The 22,139-nt window shown below is 44.3% G+C and overlaps 1 protein-coding gene across 2 annotated transcripts; it reads left to right on the top strand.

Annotated features, from left to right (window-relative positions):
* Positions 1–12: 12 nt before the first annotated feature.
* mcm3ap (minichromosome maintenance complex component 3 associated protein) lies at positions 13–21,721 on the top strand. Of its 2 annotated transcripts, XM_071540478.1 has the most exons (29): positions 13–72; positions 296–1,998; positions 2,807–3,054; positions 3,259–3,340; positions 3,829–3,961; positions 4,401–4,594; positions 5,978–6,117; positions 6,530–6,727; positions 7,340–7,608; positions 8,293–8,455; positions 8,896–9,056; positions 9,545–9,768; positions 10,649–10,923; positions 11,448–11,548; positions 12,350–12,481; positions 13,124–13,237; positions 13,781–13,933; positions 14,500–14,697; positions 15,095–15,163; positions 15,253–15,387; positions 15,844–15,997; positions 16,753–17,017; positions 17,501–17,598; positions 18,000–18,390; positions 18,918–19,208; positions 19,503–19,632; positions 19,866–20,051; positions 20,585–20,735; positions 21,010–21,721. In XM_071540478.1, exons 2-29 carry the CDS (start codon positions 369–371, stop codon positions 21,175–21,177), a joined length of 6,453 nt encoding a protein of 2,150 aa, XP_071396579.1. In that variant the 5' UTR covers positions 13–72; positions 296–368; the 3' UTR covers positions 21,178–21,721. The 2 variants fall into 2 exon arrangements, with proteins under 2 accessions (XP_071396579.1, XP_071396580.1); XM_071540479.1 differs by lacking the exon at positions 13–72 and having other exon boundaries at positions 290–1,998.
* The last annotated feature ends 418 nt before the right edge of the window (positions 21,722–22,139 follow it).

Here is a 22,139-nt window from a genome sequence, read left to right as displayed (position 1 = left end):
GGACGGACCGGAACAGGAAGTAAGCAAATGTGTTCGAGCCAGAAGTGGACACAGCAAACAAAACTGCCAAAGGTGAGAACGCTTTGCTTCAAAGTTGAAGAAATTTGCAATAGTCACAAAATCTCTTTTTAAGTTATGTTGGTGTAACAACTTAAAACAATGGGACAGTGTTTGAGAAGTTGCCCGTACTAGTTAACGCTAACTGTATGTGCGTAGCGTTAGCCTCGGCTAACAGTTTGTTTTTATCAGCTCGTCTTGTCTTCATAATGTTCTGTGGGCTTTTTTAACATGGTAGGATGCTACAGTGAACTACACGGACCGGAGAGACTGGGGCTGCGTTGCAGTCAAAACTAAGGTTTCGAGAATGAATGTTTCTGCCTCTTGGATGTCCGGATGAAATACATGTGCTTCAAGACATAACTAAGGATACCACAAACATTTGCACCATGAATCCAAACAGTCTGTTCGGGAGTTCGCATGGAGGAGCTTTCCAAGCTCCGAGCAACACCAATAAGGCAGGTATGTTCCAGTCTTTTGGGCAGCAGAACCCCAGCAGCCAGCCACAAACTATGGGCTTTTTTCAGCCAGCAGCATTTGGACAGTCCTCTATCTTAAATCAGCCATCGCCCCTTGGAAACACCATGTTTGGACAGGCACCTGCTTTTGGGCAGAGCTCTGTATTTGGGCAGTCATCCACACAGTCCTCCACCCTGCCTACAATGAACCAGGCTCCGGCTTTTGGCCAGCCGACAGTTGGACAGACGAGCTCAGGCTTTGGTAGCAGCGCCCCGCCAGCGTTTGGACAGACCAGTGGACCAAACCAGAGTTCAGTTTTTGGACAGACACCTATGTTTGGGCAGCCCTCTGCGTTTGGCCAGCCTTCAGGATTTAGCCAGCAGACCCCAGGATTCGGCCTCCCCACTGGAATCTCCCAGACCGCTTCAGGCTCCACCACAACCCCAGCACCCCCTCAGTCGATGGGCTTTGGACAGCCACTCTTCGGACAGCCGCTGTCCACCAGCGTCACCTCCAGCACATTCGGCACAGCTCAGAGTGTGACCCAGAGCAGAGGCTTTGGAACATCCGAATTCAGTTTCAAGCCCTCCAACGAGGTCCTGTTTAAGCCCATCTTCAGTGCCAGCCCCGAGCCAGCTAACCCTCAAGCTAGCTCAGTGTCCGGTCAGCCTTTTGGCAGCATTGTCCCCCAGACAAGCTCCAGCACCATGGAGAGCAGCAGCAGCACCACCACCACCGGTTTCTCTGTCTTGACTGGACCTAAGACCAAGCAGCTGGGCTTCAGCTTCTCTCAGCCTGCCGCCGCCCCCTCCATCTCTGCCCAAAACAACCCACTAACCACCGGCAACAGCAGCGGCTCCACCACCACTCCACTGCAGTTCACCTTCTCCCAGCCAGCCGCCCCCTCCAGCTCCAACACTAAGGCAGCCACCACCGAGCCCACCACCCCGTCGTCTTTCAGCTTCTCAGCCAAAGTCCTCCAGCCCCAAACAGTGCCCCTATTTGAAGGAGCCAGTTTTGGTCAGACGCCAGCATTCGGTGACCCCAAAGCTAAAGCGGAGACTAGTACAGAGGAGAAAGGCATCGGCCAGGAGGGCACAGGGGACACAAATATCTTTGCGCGACTGGGCAAAGGCACCAAGCGTAAGGACGACCCTGTGGCCCCTGGTGCTGGCTCAGAGAAGCCTGTCAAGGAGGAAGACGTGCCGGCTGGAGGAGACGCGCCAAGGAACCCGCCGAAGAGGCCACTGCTGCGGCTCCGCGGCCCAGTGGGAGCCCTGTTTGGTAGGGCGATGAGTGGACTGATGAAGAGCACAGCCAACCCGGTGAGGCGAGAGGCTGCGAAGGAGAGTCAGCAGCAGGCGTCAGAGTGGGGGGAGACGGAGAGGGAAGACAGCCAAGCTCAGGGCGACCACCAGGCTGCCACCCCGCCCAGGGCGCAGGCCCCCACCAGGGAGGTGCTGGAAAAGGCTGAGGAGTCAGGTGAGTCATGTTACACTATCCTGCTCTTCCCAGTCAGCTCCAAATTATATTTTGGTTTGGTTTTGAGACCAACTAGTTGAAAAATTGACTAGTAGTCAAACCTTGAATCACGCAGACTACGCCTTGCATTAATGTGTTTGTAATTTTCTGAAATCCATTTGGACCAGGTAAAGCCAAATGTAAACCTGAATGATTGTGCAGATTGGGGAGCTGTTTTCCATGACATTGTTTGCCTGAATAGATCCAACCTCTTGATAAATTCACTCTTGACTGTTCTCTTCCAGTGTATCAGTGATTTGACTTTGAATGATTAATAACCAAATCTCCTCAATTAAATGTATTTAATGACCCCACGTTGTTAAAGTGGTGACTCTTTGCTGCAGGTCCTGCACACCAAATGAGAAATCGTCGTATTTAATCATGAGTATTTTTGAAGGCAAATGACTTCCCAAACCATACAATTATTTAATGTGGTTAAGGATTTGTTATGCTAGTTGTTTTTCCTTTTTCTGAATGTTTTTCCAAAAGACACCCTGATACTAACTTGATGCAATATCTAGCCTGTGCATGGCAATGCAATGTTTCATCTAATCTGCCTACTAAACTTGTCAGTAATTATCCAATTATCATTGTCATTTATCTGCTCTTTTTAAACTGCTATGCCTACATTAGTTTTGTTTACTACTGAATATTTCCACTTTTTGTTGGCAAGTCAGAAACCCATCACCCTGCTGATTTGGAAGAGAAAATTAGACCATTAGAATGTACTCATGCTCTAGTCTACCCATTACTCATCGTCCTTCACCAGATTCAGCCAAAGTCCCTGAACCAGAGCCTGAAACCCCGAGCCCCTCCAGGCGCAGCCTGCGCAGGGAGAGTTCCGACAGCCTCGGCGGTCTGTCTCCGAGCGACTGCACCGTCATCCAGTGTAAGAACATTCCCCCGGCCCTCAACAAGAAGGAGGTGATCGAGAAGCACTTTGGTCGTTTTGGCAAAGTCCGCAGGGTTTTCTGCCGGCCCGGCAAGAACCTGGCCATAGTGCACTTCGACGATCATGTGAGTAGAGCTGACGCTACTTTTTCAGAACCATCACATTCAATGAATCAGTGATACTCCTTTTTATTTCATACAGTAATATCCCAAATATGATGAGGGGAGTATGTGGTTTAGCTTCTGTGTATGTCGTTCTTATGTACAGTTTTTTTTTTTTGGAAAGCTTTTCATACTTTACCTCTCACTGTTAACCGTTGTCTCTTTCAGGCATCCGCCACAAAGGCGAAGAAGAAAGGCAAAGTCCTGCACAGACATGAACTCCTCCTCTTTTGGCAGAAGAAGAAGCAGAGTAAATATGACTGCTACATCACATTGATATTAAATCTGAAGCAATATTGAAATAGTTACCAGTGTTACTTATTGTTACTGAAGTAGCTTAGAAGCTGGCTAGTCTGAATTAAGTTTGACTTTTAGCTTTCCTGTCTGTTGTCATTTTTATGCTTTCTAAAAGAGGGAGGGCAGTTTCCTCTCCTCCTTTCATGGGAGTTACTGAAAGTGCTGCAGCAAACAATTAGACTTCTCAGCCTCCAGGAATTATTAGTTATTATGATTATTTATATTTAAGAGCCTCTCTAGTACGACCAACTAATGTCTTGATGGCACTGTTTAGAGGGTTAGAACTACATGCAATAGTAATCTGAAAAGAGGGCTTTTGTCTCTGTTATATATTGATGTATGGAGTCCTGAGCACACCCATTGGATAGTGGTTTCACTTCCCAGCATCCCACTCTTCAGACTGATCCTCTGTGTTGATTCTGTGTTGCTGTGCTTCATCAGGTCCGGGGGGGAAAGGAAGGAGACCTGCAGCAGGAGAGGAGGAGGCAGAGGCAGAAAGCCAGGAAACTGAAATGAAGGCAGCCTCCTCCCCAGTCAGAAGACCTGCGCTCAGAGCTCCTGCTCTCACTCGCAGGTAACCCCACACCATAACCCACACACCATACACCACACTATGTTTAATGATTGGGTTTTAGATTTGACTTAATGCTCTCATCTAATTGTCCTGCATCACTGGACAACTTAAAAAATAATTGATCAGTTGCTGTAGCACTGTAATTTCAGTCTGTTTTTTATCTTTTACAACATGCTGTGTTTCATGGTTACTGCGGTTTAAATTTGACTAAATTCTAAAATTCTATATTACATCAGTGTTTGGTTTAGTTGTCACATACTGTCAGTCTGTTTATCAACAGCTTAGCTAATCAATCTGAGAGTGAAAGAGAGTTTTATGTTCCTGACCGCATCCTTGAATTACAGTTTGGACCTTTAAAATCTATGTTTGATGTGTTACCTCATGTCAACAAAACAACCTAAACTGTCTCTCTGTTTGTTTCCTGTCATGTCTCTGTCAGCTCTCCGGTGAAGAAGCCGTCCATGGCGAAGTCCATCCAGTTTGACAGTGAACCCCAGCAGGAGAGCGGCGCTGAGACCCAGAGCTCAGAGCGCCCGGTCCCCTCCTCCCTCCTCCACCTCATCGGTCAGGTGGCCGAGAACGCTGAGGAGAAGTACCGCCTCCTGGAGCAGAAAGACAAGGTCCTGCGGCAAGGTGAGGCGGCTATTCAGGCCAACTTACTGTAGTTCAGCGGTTCCCAAACTTTTTAGGCGACGCACCCCCTTCTACATCCCGACCGGGTTGTTGCACCCCCAATCCCCCGCACCTTAAAAAAAAAAAACGCAACATATCCTATTTATAGCTGCATTAAAGGCATCAAATTTAATCATGCACAAATAATCAGAACACACGTAACAAAATATTCAAGAGATCACAACAATGCGCTCTCACATTCAAATGAAACTGAAACTGCAACAAAGTTTCAATAAATTGCAACAAAGTTACGTACAAGCGTCACTTTTAAAGAGCAAAGAGGATGGGTGAGGGCGAGGACACACGCACAGGCTCAGAGGCAGATAGGCCCATCATGAGAGAAGATTGGGGAAAATGCTGTCATATTTTCAGCCGCATTAAAGAAAAATTGCATCAAGTTTAAATTACAATTAACATAATTGGTGGGGGGGTCAGAAAAAAATAGTAATTTAAAACAAATTTCCTGCATTTCTACACCACCTAACCTCTTGGATTAAGTCAAGAAACAGCAACCCTGTATAATGTTAACCAAAAATGTAAAATTATGTTATATTACTAGATTTCAGCATTGAGGTACTTACATTCATGATCTTGCATAGGCATACTAACCTAAAAATCTATTATTGGGAATCGCGAGAAAGTTTCAGAGCGACAGAGACACAGAGCGTCCCCGTAACCATAGCAACTCACTCTCACTCCAGCCTGCGTGCGCACGGCGCGAGAGGAGAGGGAGAGACGCAGAAGAGCCGCTGACTGAGATTACTCTGAGCAGCATACATGGGAATAAATTACAATATAATAGATATGTGTATATTTCTCACTATTCAGGTGGTCTGAATAACTCTCTGCTGCACGGTGCTGCTTTGTCTTCGCGCCGCAACGTTTATGAATTTGTTTTTCACTGCGTGAGAAAATGGACTTGTGGCATGAGAGCGAGTGATAAATGTCAATTGCGTGAGTCTCACGGTCAATCCGTGAGAGTTGGCAGCCCCGTGAACTCGCTTAACATTATTATGTATGAAACTGCCAATCAGATTTATTTACTTATTAATCGAAGGTGCCGGAACGCCGTTCCGGATCGTTCCGGCCCACTTTAACCCCTGCAATTAACCATACATAACATAGCGGTTACGGAAATTAGAACACCAGTAATTTGGTGTAATTATTACACCATTACACCACCATTACATTTTTCCTCTCGCGCACCCCCTAGAGGCAGCTCGCGCGCACCACACTTTGGGAATCCCTGCTGTAGTTAGTTAGTATGAACTCACTTCAAGGTGGACTATTTACTGTGTGGCCTTAAAATATCTGAAAGATTCCAACTCGCATATATTGGCTCAGGTCGGCCCAAGCGGACGGACCTGGACCTGTCCAAGGTGTTTGTGGGGACGTGTCCTGACATGTGTCCAGAGAAGGAGAGGTACATGAGGGAAACACGCAACCAGCTCAGCGCCTTCGAGGTCGTCCCAGACACTGAGATGGTAAACGTCCCGACTGCTTCTGTTAGCGTCCACAGTGAAGAATAAAGCATAGCCAAATGCTTCTGTTCGTGTCCACATTGAAGAAAAAAGCTTAGACAATATTTTTTTTTCAACTGAGACAGTACTGTCAAATTTTTTATATCATGTCTTTGGTATGTTTGGCTTTCTTTTACAGACCAATTTATTTAATTTGGTGAGTGCTTAGCACTCGTGCTTAGCACTCGCCAAACTTAAGTCAGATTTGATGCATGTGCAAGGTATATTGAACATATATAGCTTAAAGGATAATGACAATTAATGTATCTGCAAGCAGATGCATTTCTTGTCCCTTTTTAAATTTTATTTATTTTATTTTTTGAGAACTTCCAAACTTTTTTCCAACGTAATTGTCTTCCCTCCTGTCCCCGGCCAGGTGGATCACAAGGCAGCCATCAAGGAGTACAGTCGCTCCTCAGCCGACCAGGAGGAGCCCCTGCCCCACGAGTTGCGCCCCCTACCTGTGCTCAGCATGACCATGGACTACCTGGTGACCCAGATCATGGACCAGGGCCACGACAACTACCGGGACTGGTACGACTTCGTCTGGAACAGGACCCGTGGCATCCGGAAGGTCAGGCTCGCTTCAAATCAGGGCTTCATACAATTTTTTTTATCTGAGTTGAATTCACTAGTTGTCTAGTTGTATGAACTGGGTAATCATATTGTCATATTAGGGGGTGGGGGGGATTTTTGGCTTTCAAAACTCACTTTCTAGCCCATACTCTGTTTTGGAACAAAAACTCTATTGAAATTTAAACACACTCCTGGTCTCAAACGATAAAGCAGTATTATTATTGCAGTATTTTACATGGCGATATATGACCTCTTCTAGCTAGCTTACTCGTCTCTATTATGAAAATGTGATTTAATTGTCTAGGAGGAGATAACATCTATTGATGTTGCAATTTGTCGATAGAGGTTGATAAAGATCATAGATTGCTTAATGCCTCTTTAACTTGGTTCGCCACAAACAAGAATTAAGTTAAGAGATTTCATGTGATACAAATACTCAACTATCTGTAACTGTTTGGTTGTAGTTTGGGGAAATTACCATACCCAGGGTTCATGGACTTGACACTAACTAATCTCATGTATGCACTCTATTCAGGGGTTTTCTATTCACAGTTCTGTTCAAAGTTTTCAAACGCCCTGTGGTCTGTTTTCTCCTCTGTCCTCCCTGCAGGACATCACCCAGCAGCACCTGTGCTGCCCGCAGACGGTGTCCCTGATTGAGAAGTGCACGCGCTTCCACGTGCACTGCGCCCACCACCTCTGCGAGGAGCCAATGATGTCGTTCGACGCCAAGATCAACAATGAGAACATGACAAAGTGCCTGCAGAGTCTCAAAGAGATGTACCAGGACTTGGCCACACGCCAGATCTACTGCCCCCAGGAAGCGGAGTTTCGCCAGTACAACGTGCTGCTGAAGCTCGACGACAGCGACGTCCTGCGGTCAGTTCCTGAGTAAACATACAGATACACAGATACTATTTATACTATTAATACTCGCACACTCACTCAGTCAGTCCTTTAATCAAGATATTCAGCCGCCATTCCATCAGTCTCTCTCTCTCCACGGGGGGAAATTGTGGTATCATCACTAGGGCTGCAACTTACAATTATTTTGATTATCTATTAACTAATTACTATTAACTAATCGTTTCAGCACTAGTCATTACCTGTGCAGTGAAATAAAACTTAGTGAATAGCAATGATTCAAATATATATAAAGAAGCAAAGAAGATATGTAAAATTGACTAATTCATAAAAACTCTGGTGCAGACGGACGCTGTATTTTTGAAACGTGTGGTGAAAATTCACAGTAAGGCCTTGTCTTGTTTTGGGTTTTTTTAACTAGGCTTGTCAGAGTTTTCCACATGTCCTTGAAAACCTGGAAATTTAAAGGCTAGCTTTCCAGTCATGGAATAAAGTGAGATAATGATTAAAATGTTGAAAACTTTGATGGTCCTAGATTTTTGCTTTTTGAAAATTATTTTCTAAAAGGACTGGAAATCTTGCATATTCAGCTGGGACATTAAAGTTCACTTTGAGATCAGGTTTGTTTGGCTTGTTTGATATTCTGCAGCTCGTTTCATTTGTTGGATAAATATTTCCTCTCACCTCATGTCCGTGCAGTGAGGTGCAGCAGTTCCGTGACGAGGTGCGTAACTCCCCGGAGGTGAAGTTCGCGGTGCAGGCGTTTGCTGCGGTCAGCAGCAACAACTTTGTGCGCTTCTTCAAGCTGGTGAAAGGAGCCTCCTACCTGGCCAGCTGCCTCCTTCACAGATACTTCAACCAGGTCAGAAACTGTATTCCTTCCTTTATGACTTTAAGACTGAGAAAACTATTAACTTTTTCCTTCTTTTGAACTGTTAAAAATATAATGAACGAGAGAATGCCAGAGAAGGACAGAAAGAAGGAAAACATTACTTTTTAAAAGTTTTATACACTGAATGTACAAAATGTTATAATTTTCATGAAGTATACTAATGAGGTAAATTCAGGTAAAAGCCATTATCCCTTATTGATTTCCCTTATTAAATCTATACCAATCACAAAGGAGGAGATGTAGGTAAAGAGAAGCAGGTGAGTTAGAGAAGCTACAGATTCACAGGAAAGACGTGCCTACCTCTGCATGATTACATAGACCTGCAGTAGGTCCATGCATACAGACACACTAATGCATACATGTGTAAAAAATGTATTTTCTAATACTATTCCGTGTGTGTGTGTGTGTAGGTCAGAGCCAAGGCCTTGAGGACGCTGAACATCGCCCACACCATTGGCTCCCAGAGGTCGACCGCGTTTCCAGTGGAGGACATGGTGCGGATGCTCATGTTCCGCAGTGCTGCCGAGGCAACGGACTTCATCCAGCAGTACGGCCTCAACATCAGCGATGGGTAAGTTTCTACTGGTGGTCTGCTACCAACACACACACACTGCTACAAACACACAGTATCTGGATAAGAAAACAACCCCTACTCAAGGATTTCAGGGACAATAACAGTGAATTTGATGATACCACAAAAATATATGAAAAATCAAAAATAGGTAGTTGTTTTTGTTATTGTTTTCCCAGTTAAAGTTGTAGTCAATCTCTGGAGTTACAAGAAAAATATTGAATGACTTACACACATTGTGGAGTGCTTTTAGCTGACTTCTACCCCTTGTTGTGACCTTTAAAGGGGCATTAATTAATCTAAACAATAAAGTCATCCCAGTCAAGAGATTGGGAGTGTCTCAGAAGTCTCAGCACCTGGTGAAGTAATCATTGAGTCATTGATAATGATCAACAACCCTCTCAACCCCCTGCAAATATGCTTTATATCATTTTGTGTAATGGGACGGTAGATAACTTACTTATGGCCAATTTAAACTCTGTTCACAGCATGGTGGAGCTGAGCCGGACATCCTATCAGGAGCCGGAGCTGTCTCTGTCCCAGAAGAGATCGGAGGCCATTCTGGCGAAGAAAATGGTGTTGATTGGAGAGGTGGTGCATGGAGGATCGCTCCCCAGCCCTCCCCAACACACCCCCGTCTGCAGCTTTGACTCCCAGAACAAGTACCGTGGAGAAGGGCCAGAGCCCGCTGCAAGCCTCTTTAAAGGCATAGGTACAGGCTCTGATTTACTGATTCACTGGCAAATATATTTAACGCTTTACATGCATAAGCTCCGTTAAGAGTAGCAGTAGCAGTCTAGAAAATTATGGAAAATGAATTTGATAATTTCCAAGACTTGAAGTTGAAGGGAAATTTCACATAAAAGTCTAGAAAAGTATGGAAAATATAGTTTTGCAGTCCTGATACACCTGACCACACATTTTATGTTACATTTTAGACCCACTATCAACTCGCATACTTCACCTATATAGTGAAATGCATACATAAGCTTCAGTAGCAACCACAATCTTCAAATCCAGTCTAAAAGTAAAGGTCTGGAAAAGTATGAAATTTTGATAAGAAAAATATGTAGGAACCTAGGAACTGGAAAATGTATTGTTGCACAAGGTAATAGCTCTGTTTAGACTTGCAGTAGTTGCTAGTCACTGAGCCATAAAGCAAATAATAAATCTAATAATAATTTTGCTGTTGTGTGAAAACCTCTTGGTGTTTTTTATCTTCAGTAGAAGAATTACATGGCTTTCTAGAGGTCGAGAAAATTCTGTGACCTTTGGGATTTCTAAACTCCTTCAAAACACATTGGATGAACTTAAAAATGCATGGGGGTCAGTCTATACAAAAAAGGTCTTTTTCTTGGTTCCTGGAAAGTTGACATTTGGGAGATACAAGGTTTTCACCCGACAGCGATGATTTATAATAAAAGCAAAGGCAAATAAACTGTTGTCACCAACTATGCTTTCAGGTTTATCAAAGACATAAACATTTAAACCATGATTTTCTTCTCTTGGACTATGTGACTGTTATCAAATCAATTGTGTGCCAATATTTCCCTCTATGCCTGTATGAACTCTACTTTTCTTCATCGTCTCAGCTTTTACACCAAAGCTGGAGGTCAAGGCTCCACCAGAGGTTGAGTCGCGGCCGCAGATCAAGCCGGCCAAGCTGCTGGCGGAGCCCCGGCTGTTCGGCGAGCTTCAGCCCGGCCCGGAGCCCGTCAAACCAGCGGCTGTAGACGAGACGGGAGAGCCCAGTGAATCCTCCGCCCTCCCAGCAGACCCACAGCAGCTATTCCAGCCCATCGTCCAGCCGCAGCCCGTCAAACCCCCGTCACCCCCACCCAAACCTCAGCCTGTGTACAGCGATGAGGTAAGGGTCTTATTAGAAAGCCCTACTCTTGCTCTTAGTGGAAAAAAAAAATGTTCCCCACGGTATCATAATCCCCTGTCCTGTACTTATTTGAATCCTTTTCCTAGCACTTCTCTCTTACATGATCATTCTCTGGTCACAGAAAGATTGTCAGGGCATTATGGCTCTGATCCTTGCTTTCCTTCCCACTGAGCAATTTTACGTTGATTAAAAGATGTCTAAGCTAAAATTAGGCTACATAAAGCTTTGGTGATCTAGGAATATAAGCTTATTCTACTCTTGCAGTCACAAGTTGCTCTGGATAAGAGCTAAATTCTTGAAATTGAAAAAAGTATTGCTTTCTTCAGCAAGATTTAAAACATGACATTTCAGCCTTCGAAGGCCAACTACAATATTATGTTAATTAATTTTGAGCCTGAGATGAAAATAAAATAATGGGCAAAATACCAAAAAACACAAAAGAGGTGAGTCTTTATATCCCTAGTTACTGGTGACTGGTGTGTTGTGTCTGTTCTCTCCTGCAGGATATTCTGGCTGAGCTGGAGAGTGTGGTGGGAGAGGTGGTTGAAGCAGCAGTGAGCGAGGTAGCCAATGATGGAGCCAGCTACGCTACAGTAGCTCTTGCGTAAGTTGAAATAATATGATACTTTTTTGATCCTGTATGGAGGGGGGGGGTATCCGGAGTAGGGAGTGTCTTTGCAGGTTGTAACAGCAGTTAGTTTGGCGCTCACAAGTTTGTTTTGGAACTGAACTTGTGGAAGGCACAAAGTCATCTGACAGTTTTTTCACGAAGTCAAAACATGATCAGGACTTGTGAACTGACCCAGCAGAGCATATTCGGAAACCTTATACTCAGTGGTACAGGGGGGCGTGGTTGATAGCTGTTGAAGCTTTATCTGTTTTCAGGTGGGAAAACAGATGAAGCTTTTTCTAAGGAAAAATGCCTTTTCAGTACAATCACAGAGCAGATTCTTTACACACCATAATAATGCACTTGAGATTCACCATGAAGTTTGACATCCAGAGAGAAACTCATGGGTGTATCGCATGCAATTCTGTCCTTTTTGACATTTGTAAACTCCAAAAGTCTTTTATCTTGCATTCCTTTAGACCCCCCCCCCCCTGTTGGAACAAACCAACACCATTGGGGGAAATTTTGGTAATCCTGTTTGGGGAAAGAATGCTTTTAGCAAGGTAGTTCATCTACAAGAATGGCATCTTTATGTCCTGATAGGAATACTAATTGTGGGGTCTGGTCACAGCATCCATGAAGCTGCAGATCAGGAATGTGGATGGGGGAAAATGGAATCCCAGTAAGGCCATTATACCACACTTAGCATTGCGGCAGAGGAAAAGTGGCCCCAAGGCGGTTCTTTATTTTTAAAATGAGTAACACTTATGGTCCTGTTTGTTTGTGGTTTTGCAGGGAGAGCAGTGTGCAAGTGGAGTCGCTGGTGAGCGAGCTTTTGGGACAGATGCTGCAGGAGATTTCCTCCACCGAGATCCAACTGGAACAGGAGCGCGTCGCTGAGGAGAAACGCAAGCTTGAAGAAGCCAGGTTGGACCTCTGACACTTAATCTCCATCTAAACCCTAGTCTGATGATCATTGCACAATGTATTTTAGTACTGCCTTCAGCCTGAAAACAATTAGAAAAACCAAAACACCCAACTTTCACCCTGACTTTGACACAAAGTAATCTTGTGAAGCTCATGTCTAGGCTATCTTTTTTTGTATCTTATTTGTATTTAGTTTCTATGTTTTGTAGAGGTGAGACAAGGGTTTTTTGGGGGTTTTTTTTTTTTTGGTTAAACATAGCACCAAAGTATTACCTAAGCATCCGATTCGGATTGTGACACTCAGACTAAGGCTGTATATTTAATTGTGTACATTGTGTATCGCAATTTTAGTTTCCACAATTAACAATGGTAGAATTTGCCTATATCGAAACATTTCACCTGATTTCATTTCACTTAGAACACCAGCTTTGCTTTAAAACAGTCATGATGCTGATTTAAGATGCAAAAAGTGTAGTGGAGTAATTTAATTCCCAAATTCTTAATAATTGTGATCAATTATCGTGATCACAATACCTTGCAAAATAATCAGGATTATCATTTTAGCCCTAATCTTGCAGCTCATCCACATCTCTTTCCCTCTCTCTCTCTCTGTCTGCTGTCCCGTGTCTGTCTGGACGGCAGGAGGAAGCAGGAGCGTGAAGCCTTCCTGACCCAGTTCAGCTTCTCTCTCTGCGCAGAAATCATCCAGGAAGTGCTAGGCGAGAGCATCCAGGAGACCGCCGCCTCTGAGATCCAGTAAGACACAGAAACTCAACCAACCAAGCCAAAATCATCCCCGCGTTCTGGTCTAGTCTGATGACGATGGCCTATTTTTGATTTTTCACAGCCTGTGTTATCATTACACAGTGGCAATACGAGCACTAACAGCAGCATTGAGACCAATAATGAATAACAATAGTGACAGTTATATTACTGTAACACTTTTCAAAATTTCAAGAAACAAATGTAACAAACAAGATGTAAAAGTTAATGCATAATAGCAACAACACTTCTACTACTATTACTGATCATGATAATCAAAAGTAAGAATAAGAGAAGAATAACAGAGGGGTATTATAAACTATCATAAAATGTCAGTACTCATTGCACATTATAAAGCTTTGTTATAATACCTTACAATGTAAAGTGAAAGTTTACATTTAAATTTACTTTCACTGCTGCTTATAATGTCTTACAATGGCACACTAGCTGTTCTGTATAAATCTATTTTGAGAAAACGAATTCCACCGAATTTGAATGTTTTAAATGTTTTGTTTTTTTTACGCCTAACCTTGTCAGGGAGGCAGTGAATGAGAAAGCAGAGCGTGTGGCTCGATGCACAGAGCAGGTCTGCACCAGTCTGGTTAAGGAGACCTTGGACGGAGAGATCGCCCTATTGGTTGATGAAATCCTGGAGGTGGAGCTGCAGCGCATCCACAAGTACATCAAAAGGTAGACAATTATTATTTTGAAATACTGTTGGGTTGTTTAGCTTACTTAGGTGCTACATCACTTTTCTGTGATGGACAGTTTACCTGACATGACTTACCCTGATGCAGCAAACCCCACCTATCTGGTTCTCCAAGCAGGTTAAAACAAATCTAAAGAATTATTTGTAGCTACAATTTGATTCAGGTATTTAGGTAGATATTTTTAGACTAAAGTCGCTGATAGATATTTTCTGACAACGCTGAAAATCTTTGAATTTGATCTTTTTCATGCCAAAAAATTACATGTAGTCAGTGTTCAGAGTGAGCCACCATACCCATTCAATGGTAGGTGAAACAAAAAAAACATAATTGAACAATTAGTTGAATCAATACAATATGCAAAGAAAATAAAATTTAATCGCAGGGTTTACAGACTGTTTTTATGTTGCTGTCAGGGAGGAACTTCTTCTATTTGACGGCAATGACTGGCCGATATCCGTTATTTAATGAAAGACCAATATTGGCCCGATATATTGGCAAACCCTCCTTTCTTCCTCTCCTCTCCTCTCCCCTCCCCTTCCCCATCAGGTGGCGTGACGTGGTGGCGGTGCGTCGGCAGCTGAAGAGACAGATGAGAGGTTTCCCTGCAGCTCCCTGCTGTGTGGATCCTCGTTTCAAACTGAAGGCTCTGGCCCCCAGCGCCCCCCCACAGCCCTCCATGGCAGACCTGGCCCGCGGCCTGGTCAGCCTGGGCAACGCCGGCACCCTGGCCCTCTCCAGCACCAGGTATGTCCGGCTCTAGTCTGGTTGTCAGCAAGCTGCTTCTCTCCAAGTGATTATTACTGATAATGATACTAATGCTGCTTTGTCTTTGGACACTATCTGATGGGTTGAATGCAAACACACATCGCTGTGTTTTTTATTGTAACATTATATTTAACTTTAAATTATGTACTGTATGGTGACTCGATTTCTGGTTAGATGTTTGAAGCATAATACCTTTGTCTAAATGACAATGAAATGTAGTAATTTACACCCTGGAGAAATAAAAAAAACAGATTGTGTGTTCATTATATAATTTGTAGAATGGCAGTTAAATACCTTTTATTTGAATGCCTCATGTTGTAACATTTATTTTTCTCGCAGCTCTTACGTATTATATCATGTTTTATATCTTCTTCAGGTTGCTGAAAATGAGACGAGAAGCGATCCACCAGATGAGAGTCCATTACTACTATCAGCGACTGCTGGAGTAAGTAATCAGTCGATCCAGTATCTCTGTTGTGTCGATGTTCCGTCTCGCCGAGCAGCATTTTGATCTTTTTTTGTTATTGCTCTCAGTGAGTCGGTGTGGGCGCCGTTGGACTTGCCGGCGTTGGTGATGGAAAATGTCCCCAACCCACCTGACAGAATCTTCTGGAAGGCCGCCCTCCTCTTACCCAGCGACCACGAGAGTGTCGCCAGCCTGGCAGACAGGTAAGCAGCTTTTCAATATGACGGAAGTTCAAGGACCAACCAGTTGTGACAAGTGGGTCTTTTATTACCTTAAACAAATTTGACTTAATTCCCGATCAGACTCTGGTGAAAGAAAGAGATACAGTGAGTAAGAGACTTTAAAACAATAATCTACTCTAATTAAATTAATTAGAAACAATTAATATTTACAAGGTTATGTAAACTATCTGCCATTTTCCTAACATGTAAGCAAATATAATTGTAGGAGTCGATAGCTGGCAGCCCATACTTGTGCTCATATTCATATTTTGATCAGAAATGCAAGAGTGTAGAACTGCGTATAAAACAAAAAGAGGAAATTTCATAGAACTGTCCCAGTGCTTTAGCCACTGGCTGCCTGTAGGACCCTCAAGTCCAGTCTTGCTCGGACCTCAGGTGCAGTGGCTGAGTGTGTCCTCTCCTGTCTGCTGTCTTCAGGGTTCTGTCAGACTGGCTGGAGGTGAAGCTCGGTGGTGGCGAGGGGTCGGAGGTCAGGGAGCAGCAGCCAGAAGGCACACTGCAGACACTCTGCGTCGCCAACACGCTCCAGGAGAACGGACAACGCACTCACAAAGTCCACATCAGCGTCAAGGTTGGACCAGTTAATATGGATGATTGTGGTCTCAAGGATAGAAAAGAGATGGGAAATGGAATGTTCTGGAGATACAAGATGTGTTCGACAGCTCATACCCAGGGTCATCTAGGGTTTGAAAGTAGATGTCACTTTGTCATTTGTAGAAACGTAAAATATGAGTTCAATTTTTAAGTAATGCCTGAAGCTGAGTTTTTATGGATGTTTTGTATCGATATAAATATATTAAAGGGGCATTAAGTAATCTATGACAGGTCTCTGGCACAGCTTACGGTAGCCTGTAGTTTAAATAAAGTCACATTTGGATGTCTTGAAATGTCAAACATGGGGAGTTTTTGTTCCAAAACAGAGTATGGATCAGAAAGTGAGATTTGTAAGCACCTGGTAAAGTTATTGTTGAGTTATTGACATTGATCAAAACTTTATCAAACCCCTGCAGATGAGTCACGGTCATTTTATGCTATTGGATAGTTAAAAATTTACTTATTGCACCTTTAATGTGTATTATACAGGGAGGGAAAATGATGGTACATTAGACTGGTTTGTAAATTTTCCGAAGCTATCAACACTACTGTGGCAGGTTGTTTTTGGAGTTGTCTTCCACTATAATGTATTAACCTAGCTGGTAAAACAACTCTCATTACGTGAGAGCTTCTAAATGATTTTTCCTGGGTGGGTGAAAATATTAGTTTCCCCGCCCTGGTGCTGTATAACATGGGGTTTTCTGAACAGTCTCCCCTGGTTGTGTCTCTAAGGCGTCCCGTGGCCCGCTGACTGAAGATGGCCTGTCCAAACTGGAGGAGCGCTGTGAGCTCCAGGGGACAGGAGCCCTCATCATGCTGCTCCCCGCCCTGCCCGCCCCCGAGCCCGGGCAGGAGGAGCAGGACGTACCTCTGCTCTCTGCCCTGCTCCAGCTTAAACAGCTCCAGCAAGCCAGCGCCTGGCACTGTCCGCTGCCTCTGGTCGTTCTGGTGCCAGGGCCTGACGGTGGCGCCAGCGACACACCGAGACTTCAAGAAGGTAGGGTGAGAGGGAGGATGCTTGAGGCGTGATGCTCATTTCACAGAAAAAGGCCCTGATGCAGAATAAGAGTCTGTGTTTGATGGGGCACCAAAACTGGTGTTTGGTGTCATCTTCAAACCAGACTTCAGTACTTGTGTTTTATATCACAGAGGGACACAGATACCGAGAACTGAATACTACCACAATGATACTTGATGATACTGAAATGAACATTATTTCAACAACAAAAACAATTGGTCAAGTGTTTAACATCAAGATTGTCTGCTGATAGATAACACGTTTCCTGATTATATACTGTAAGTCCAAAGTAATAGTAGCTAGCACGAACTTGACCTACTTGGGTTATTCAGAACAGCTATTCTAAGAAGGCATGTCGTGGAAATTGCATTGCATGTCGGGCAGTATTCATGGAAAAGTAATGGAATTTGTAAAAAATGTGTGGATCCTGAACTGCTCCTCTCTTGGTCTCCTGTTCCTCAGCCCTGATGCTGCAGAGGCTGGTCGAGGAGGGCCTGATATCAGAATACATGTTCTTCTACATACCAGAGACCACCAGTGACCTGCAGGGTTCCGAACAGGTACTACACAACACACACGCACACACACACACACACACACACACACACACACACACACACACACAGTCACCACAGCTGACATCTTGGGTCCTTTTTACATCATTTGTGTGACTGGCTGTGTTCAAACAGTGTTGGCTTTAAGTACTTAAGAATCTAGAGTCACTTTGTTGAAACTGTTCCAGTACCATGACTGCATACATTTTAGCATGGATGGCCCCAGTGGGAAACCAACACCTAACACTGGCAATTTTAGTGCCATGCTCCCCACTGAGCTACATGGGGCTGGAGTGTTTTATGCAGTATAATATAAATTGTCAGTCAGTTTTTAAACATTCTGTGAAGTTGTTATGCTCTGTTAACCTTCTCCGACTTCTTTTCCTCCTGTCCTGTTGTGTCTCCAGCTAAACCAGGCCATGCGTTGGCTGCTAGCTCGCGCCCCACCGCACTTCCCTCTTTCCTGCCAGACGCTGGTGCAGCTCGTTGAGGCCGGCTTGAGCCGTGAGTTCAGCACCAGGCTCTGCGCTCACCGCCACGAGCGGGCCGCTGCAGGTCTTCCTTCCCAGGACCCTGCGCCCGTCATCCAGCTATACAACGCTGTGCTGGCCCACCTTGCTGATGTGGTGTCCTCCCAGGGCCTCTCCAGCCTCTCCTGGCCACCGGGGGAGTTCTGCCTGCCCGATATCCGCACCTCGGTGCCTCATCTGGGCTGGAACTCCGCCCAGCACCTGGCCTGGCTGCACAAAGCCATCGTCAGCCTGCAGCTGCCACACTGGGAGCTGCCATCCACCACCGGTCAGTGACTAGTTTTAGTCCCACTTTTTTGTATGCAGAGAGGGAATATCATCTTTATTCTTGTGATCACTTTTTATAGTGTCCTAATATCCGATCCTGATCAAAACCACGCTACACTACAACCTAAATTTATCTGAAAGCAGACATTCACAATGACCAGTCAGTCAAATTGATATATTGACCATAGTATGTGAGGATACAAGAAGTATATTTTTTGTTATTTCTTTCTTGATGCACTAAATTAGGTACTATCACCTGCAAATTGGACTGCACAGGACTGTCATTTTTTTGTTTTATACTTGTTATACATGTTTTATATTTTGCCTAAATTGTTGTGTATTTCATCTGGATATTTCGCTGGTTTGAAAGACCTCCATCAGAGTTTGGATATGAATCATTCTAGTTTCTTGTAACAAAGCCTCTTAAGTTTAAAATAGAAAGAAAGATGGAAACAAGAGGCCATTAATCCTTCTATACTTCCCTCTCCCTCTCTCCTCTTCCTCCATCATCCCTCCCACTCCCTCCAGCCTCGTGGTCCCAGCTTTGCTCCTCCATCTTTGACTACGCTGCTCAGATCCCAGCGTCACGTCGCAATCAGCCCCTCCTCATGTCGCGGCTGGAGAACCTGCTGGAAAGGGTCAGGCTGCAGGGCCAGCGTGGCCGAACCCGCAGAGCCGCTGCGGCTCTGGGCATCTGGGACGATGGGGTAAAGAAAAGTGGTCCGGCCTTCCATCAGATCCCCTGGGACGACGTGCTGGAGCTTTGTATAGACCACAAGCTGAAAGACTGGCAGAATCCTGGACCGCCTGTCTGTGAAGGTGAGGGCATTCTGGGGATTTTTTTTTACTGTACCTCCTGGTGAAGTCTGGCTTGTATTAACAAGCACCACATTTCCAATGGAAGAAATGTCATCAATACATTGCCATCTCTGTGTTTCCATTTGAGATATGAGAGATGGGGAGAGAATAGGATTAGTTCTAAGCACTGGAAACACAGTCAGTGTTGCGAATCATACAGAACGTACAAGATTTCTCATCTTACCTGCATATTGCCCTTCATACCTCCCTGATGACGGATGGGAATTTATCCTTTGTGTCTCCTGTTGTTTCCAGATGCTGTGACGGAGGACGGGGAGATCCTGGTTTACTTCCTCACAGAGTCCCTGAAGGGCTTCCAGCCGCCTGAGGAGTGGACCCAGGCCGTCAGGCAAACACACAGGGAGAAGCAGCAGGAGACAGAGGGGTAAGAGGGTCCAAAGGGCCACAACACAACATAATAAATCATCTTGACTCGTACCTTAAACCTTAAAGCTTCAATATGCAACTTTTTGTAAACTGTTTTGTTAGTCCCGCCCTCCTCCCCCCTCCTCCACAGCACTTCTGCTTTAACACAGCATGTACCCTGAGATAACTGGCATTTGAAAACCTCTCTCCCTTTTCCCAACCTCCCTCCCTGCCTCTGTCTTCCACCCACAGGGCGAGTGGTGGCGGTTGTTCCCTTCCCTCCAGTCTGTCCCTTAGACAGAAGTTGTTCCAGAGCCTGGTGGAGCCTCACGACGCCCCGGTAGCTCCTCTAGACATCACACACACTCCCACACCACCGGAGCTGCTGGCCCACCAAGTCCTCCAGAGCTTAGAGGACGAGAAGGCTCAAAGCCAAAGGTACAGCAACATCACCATTTTTATAAGAGTTCATTACATTTAGGATTGATGTTTATAAAATAAGTCTTGAAGGAGATATACATGAATTTTTTTTAAATCTGTCTCTGTTATCTGTTATGTAATCTGTTATGAAAAAAGGAATAAACTGGTGAAGTCTTTGGTGGCACTCCCTGCTTGCAATATATTTGATTGTTTTCATAACTTTTTCAATATGTAGTCTTTATAACTTAGATTTAGCTCAGTACCGGTGTATAGTTTGTAGAGGTATATACAAATTTCAGAACATTTGTTAATCTTGAAATTGGTAATCTGCTGTCCAAACAAGAGAGAAATTGGTTAATTTGCACAAGAATAGACCGCACAGTGGAATGGAGCTCATCGGACATGCATGATTTCATTTCCATTGCAATTTTTTGCATGGCTAATTTTAATTTTCCAACCAAAGTGAAGACAAATGTATTCTCTTTTAGTCCAAAAAAAAGGTCCATAGTTTGTTTGTGTCATGCCTCACACACCACTGTACTTGTCTACAGGAGTATGGAGCAGCTTCAGCGCTGGCTGGATGCCGACCCTCTGGACTACCTCTCCATGCCGCTCTTCATGCCTTCCTCCACCCTGCTGTCCGTGCCCACAACCATGATGCCAATGCCCATCGCCAAGACTCGAGGTTCCCCTGTTACGCAGGTATGACATCACACCTGAGCTTACTCCATGATTATAAGGCATTAGGTTGTGTTTGTTTTGAAAAAGTCAGTCTGGGTGCTATTTAATGAGAAGGGGACAGATTTTGCCAAGCCTGCCCAGCTGTACAGCTTAAGCTAGTTTGCATCACATATTCTACATTAAAGAGAAGGCACTTGCAGTTAATCGTACTACTGTTGTTCCTCAAACCCATACTATTTTCTTAAATTGCAAGTAAATGCAGTAATGTTGCATTTTTCGATGCCTTACCTTGTAGGAAGCAGAGCCTGATGAGCCATCAGAGAAAGCAGCCTGGCCTAAGACCGCACCTGTGTCCATGACACGGCGACTGAAGGAGCTTGAGCGACAGATTTTGTCCAGCCAAGAGGAGGAACTGGCCTGCAGACTGAAGCTGAGCGGCCTGATGAGCATCGTAGATGACTGAGACACAGTCAATACAAAGTCTTCTGGCAGATGTCTGAACAGCTATGCAAATGTTTGGAGATAAACGATGCCTCCCGCCCACTACGAGAGACTATGGGTGTCTGAAGTTACTTGGATTTCCTTGTTGAGCTGATGTCAGTCCCTGATTGCAACCATGTGTTTTTATTTCTTTTAAGACCTTGCGTTTGTACCTGAGAACAAATTGCAAGCTTTTCCCTCTTGTTTTAGTTTTGTACAGTTTTGTTGATTTTGCGTTTATAAATTTAAAAATGTGTTGCTTGTGTATGTGTGTATATCTAACTTTGTGTTGTTTTTTGGACAAATGTAAGAATGGAGTAGAATTGTGGATATGAGGTTAGGCATCAATTAATGAGATGCTCGGTCATTTTGCAGGTGTTTTTAATATCGAGTAGTTATCATGTGTCCTTAATTCATGTTGCCTAACTTGGGTTATAATTTGTCAAATGAGTTACTTACTACGCAAAGAATGGCTTCAATGTTGTTTGTACCTATCTCTGTTGTGTTCAATTATATTTTTGTCTGAGTGAAACATTGAATAAAGTTGTATTTTTCACTTACACCTGTTTTGTTTTTTCTTCCCTTGAGTCTAGTTGTCATTCAGCAGTTAATTCAACCAGCTGTTTTCCCTCACTTATGAATCATGACGATGAGAAGTGTGAGCACATGTTTATTATTTATCAAAGGAGCGCACTGATTGGCGGGTCACTCAGAAGACCCGCCCATTCCTCCGCCCATCTGGCTTGTGATTGGAGGACCGCGCCTCTGCTCATATCTCTCCATGTGAAAAACTCCTCGGAAGGCACCGTGAAGTGCACTGGGAAAAGTAGTCTGAATTGTATTGAATAACGTGTTTGATTATCGTCTAAACACTACAGTGCCCATACCGAGCACAAAGGGGGCGGAGCCTCTAAAGTAGATGAAATAGAAATGAATTCTTATGGT

Source organism: Centroberyx affinis, unplaced genomic scaffold (assembly GCF_046629955.1).
Source record: "Centroberyx affinis isolate AG114_WGS23_722 - 3 ecotype Tasmania unplaced genomic scaffold, CSIRO-AGI_Caff_v1 ptg003645l_1, whole genome shotgun sequence".
Taxonomy (NCBI): Eukaryota; Metazoa; Chordata; class Actinopteri; order Beryciformes; family Berycidae; genus Centroberyx; species Centroberyx affinis.
The sequence above is the reverse complement of the archived record's forward strand: the minus strand, read 5'-3'. Positions and strand labels throughout refer to the sequence as shown.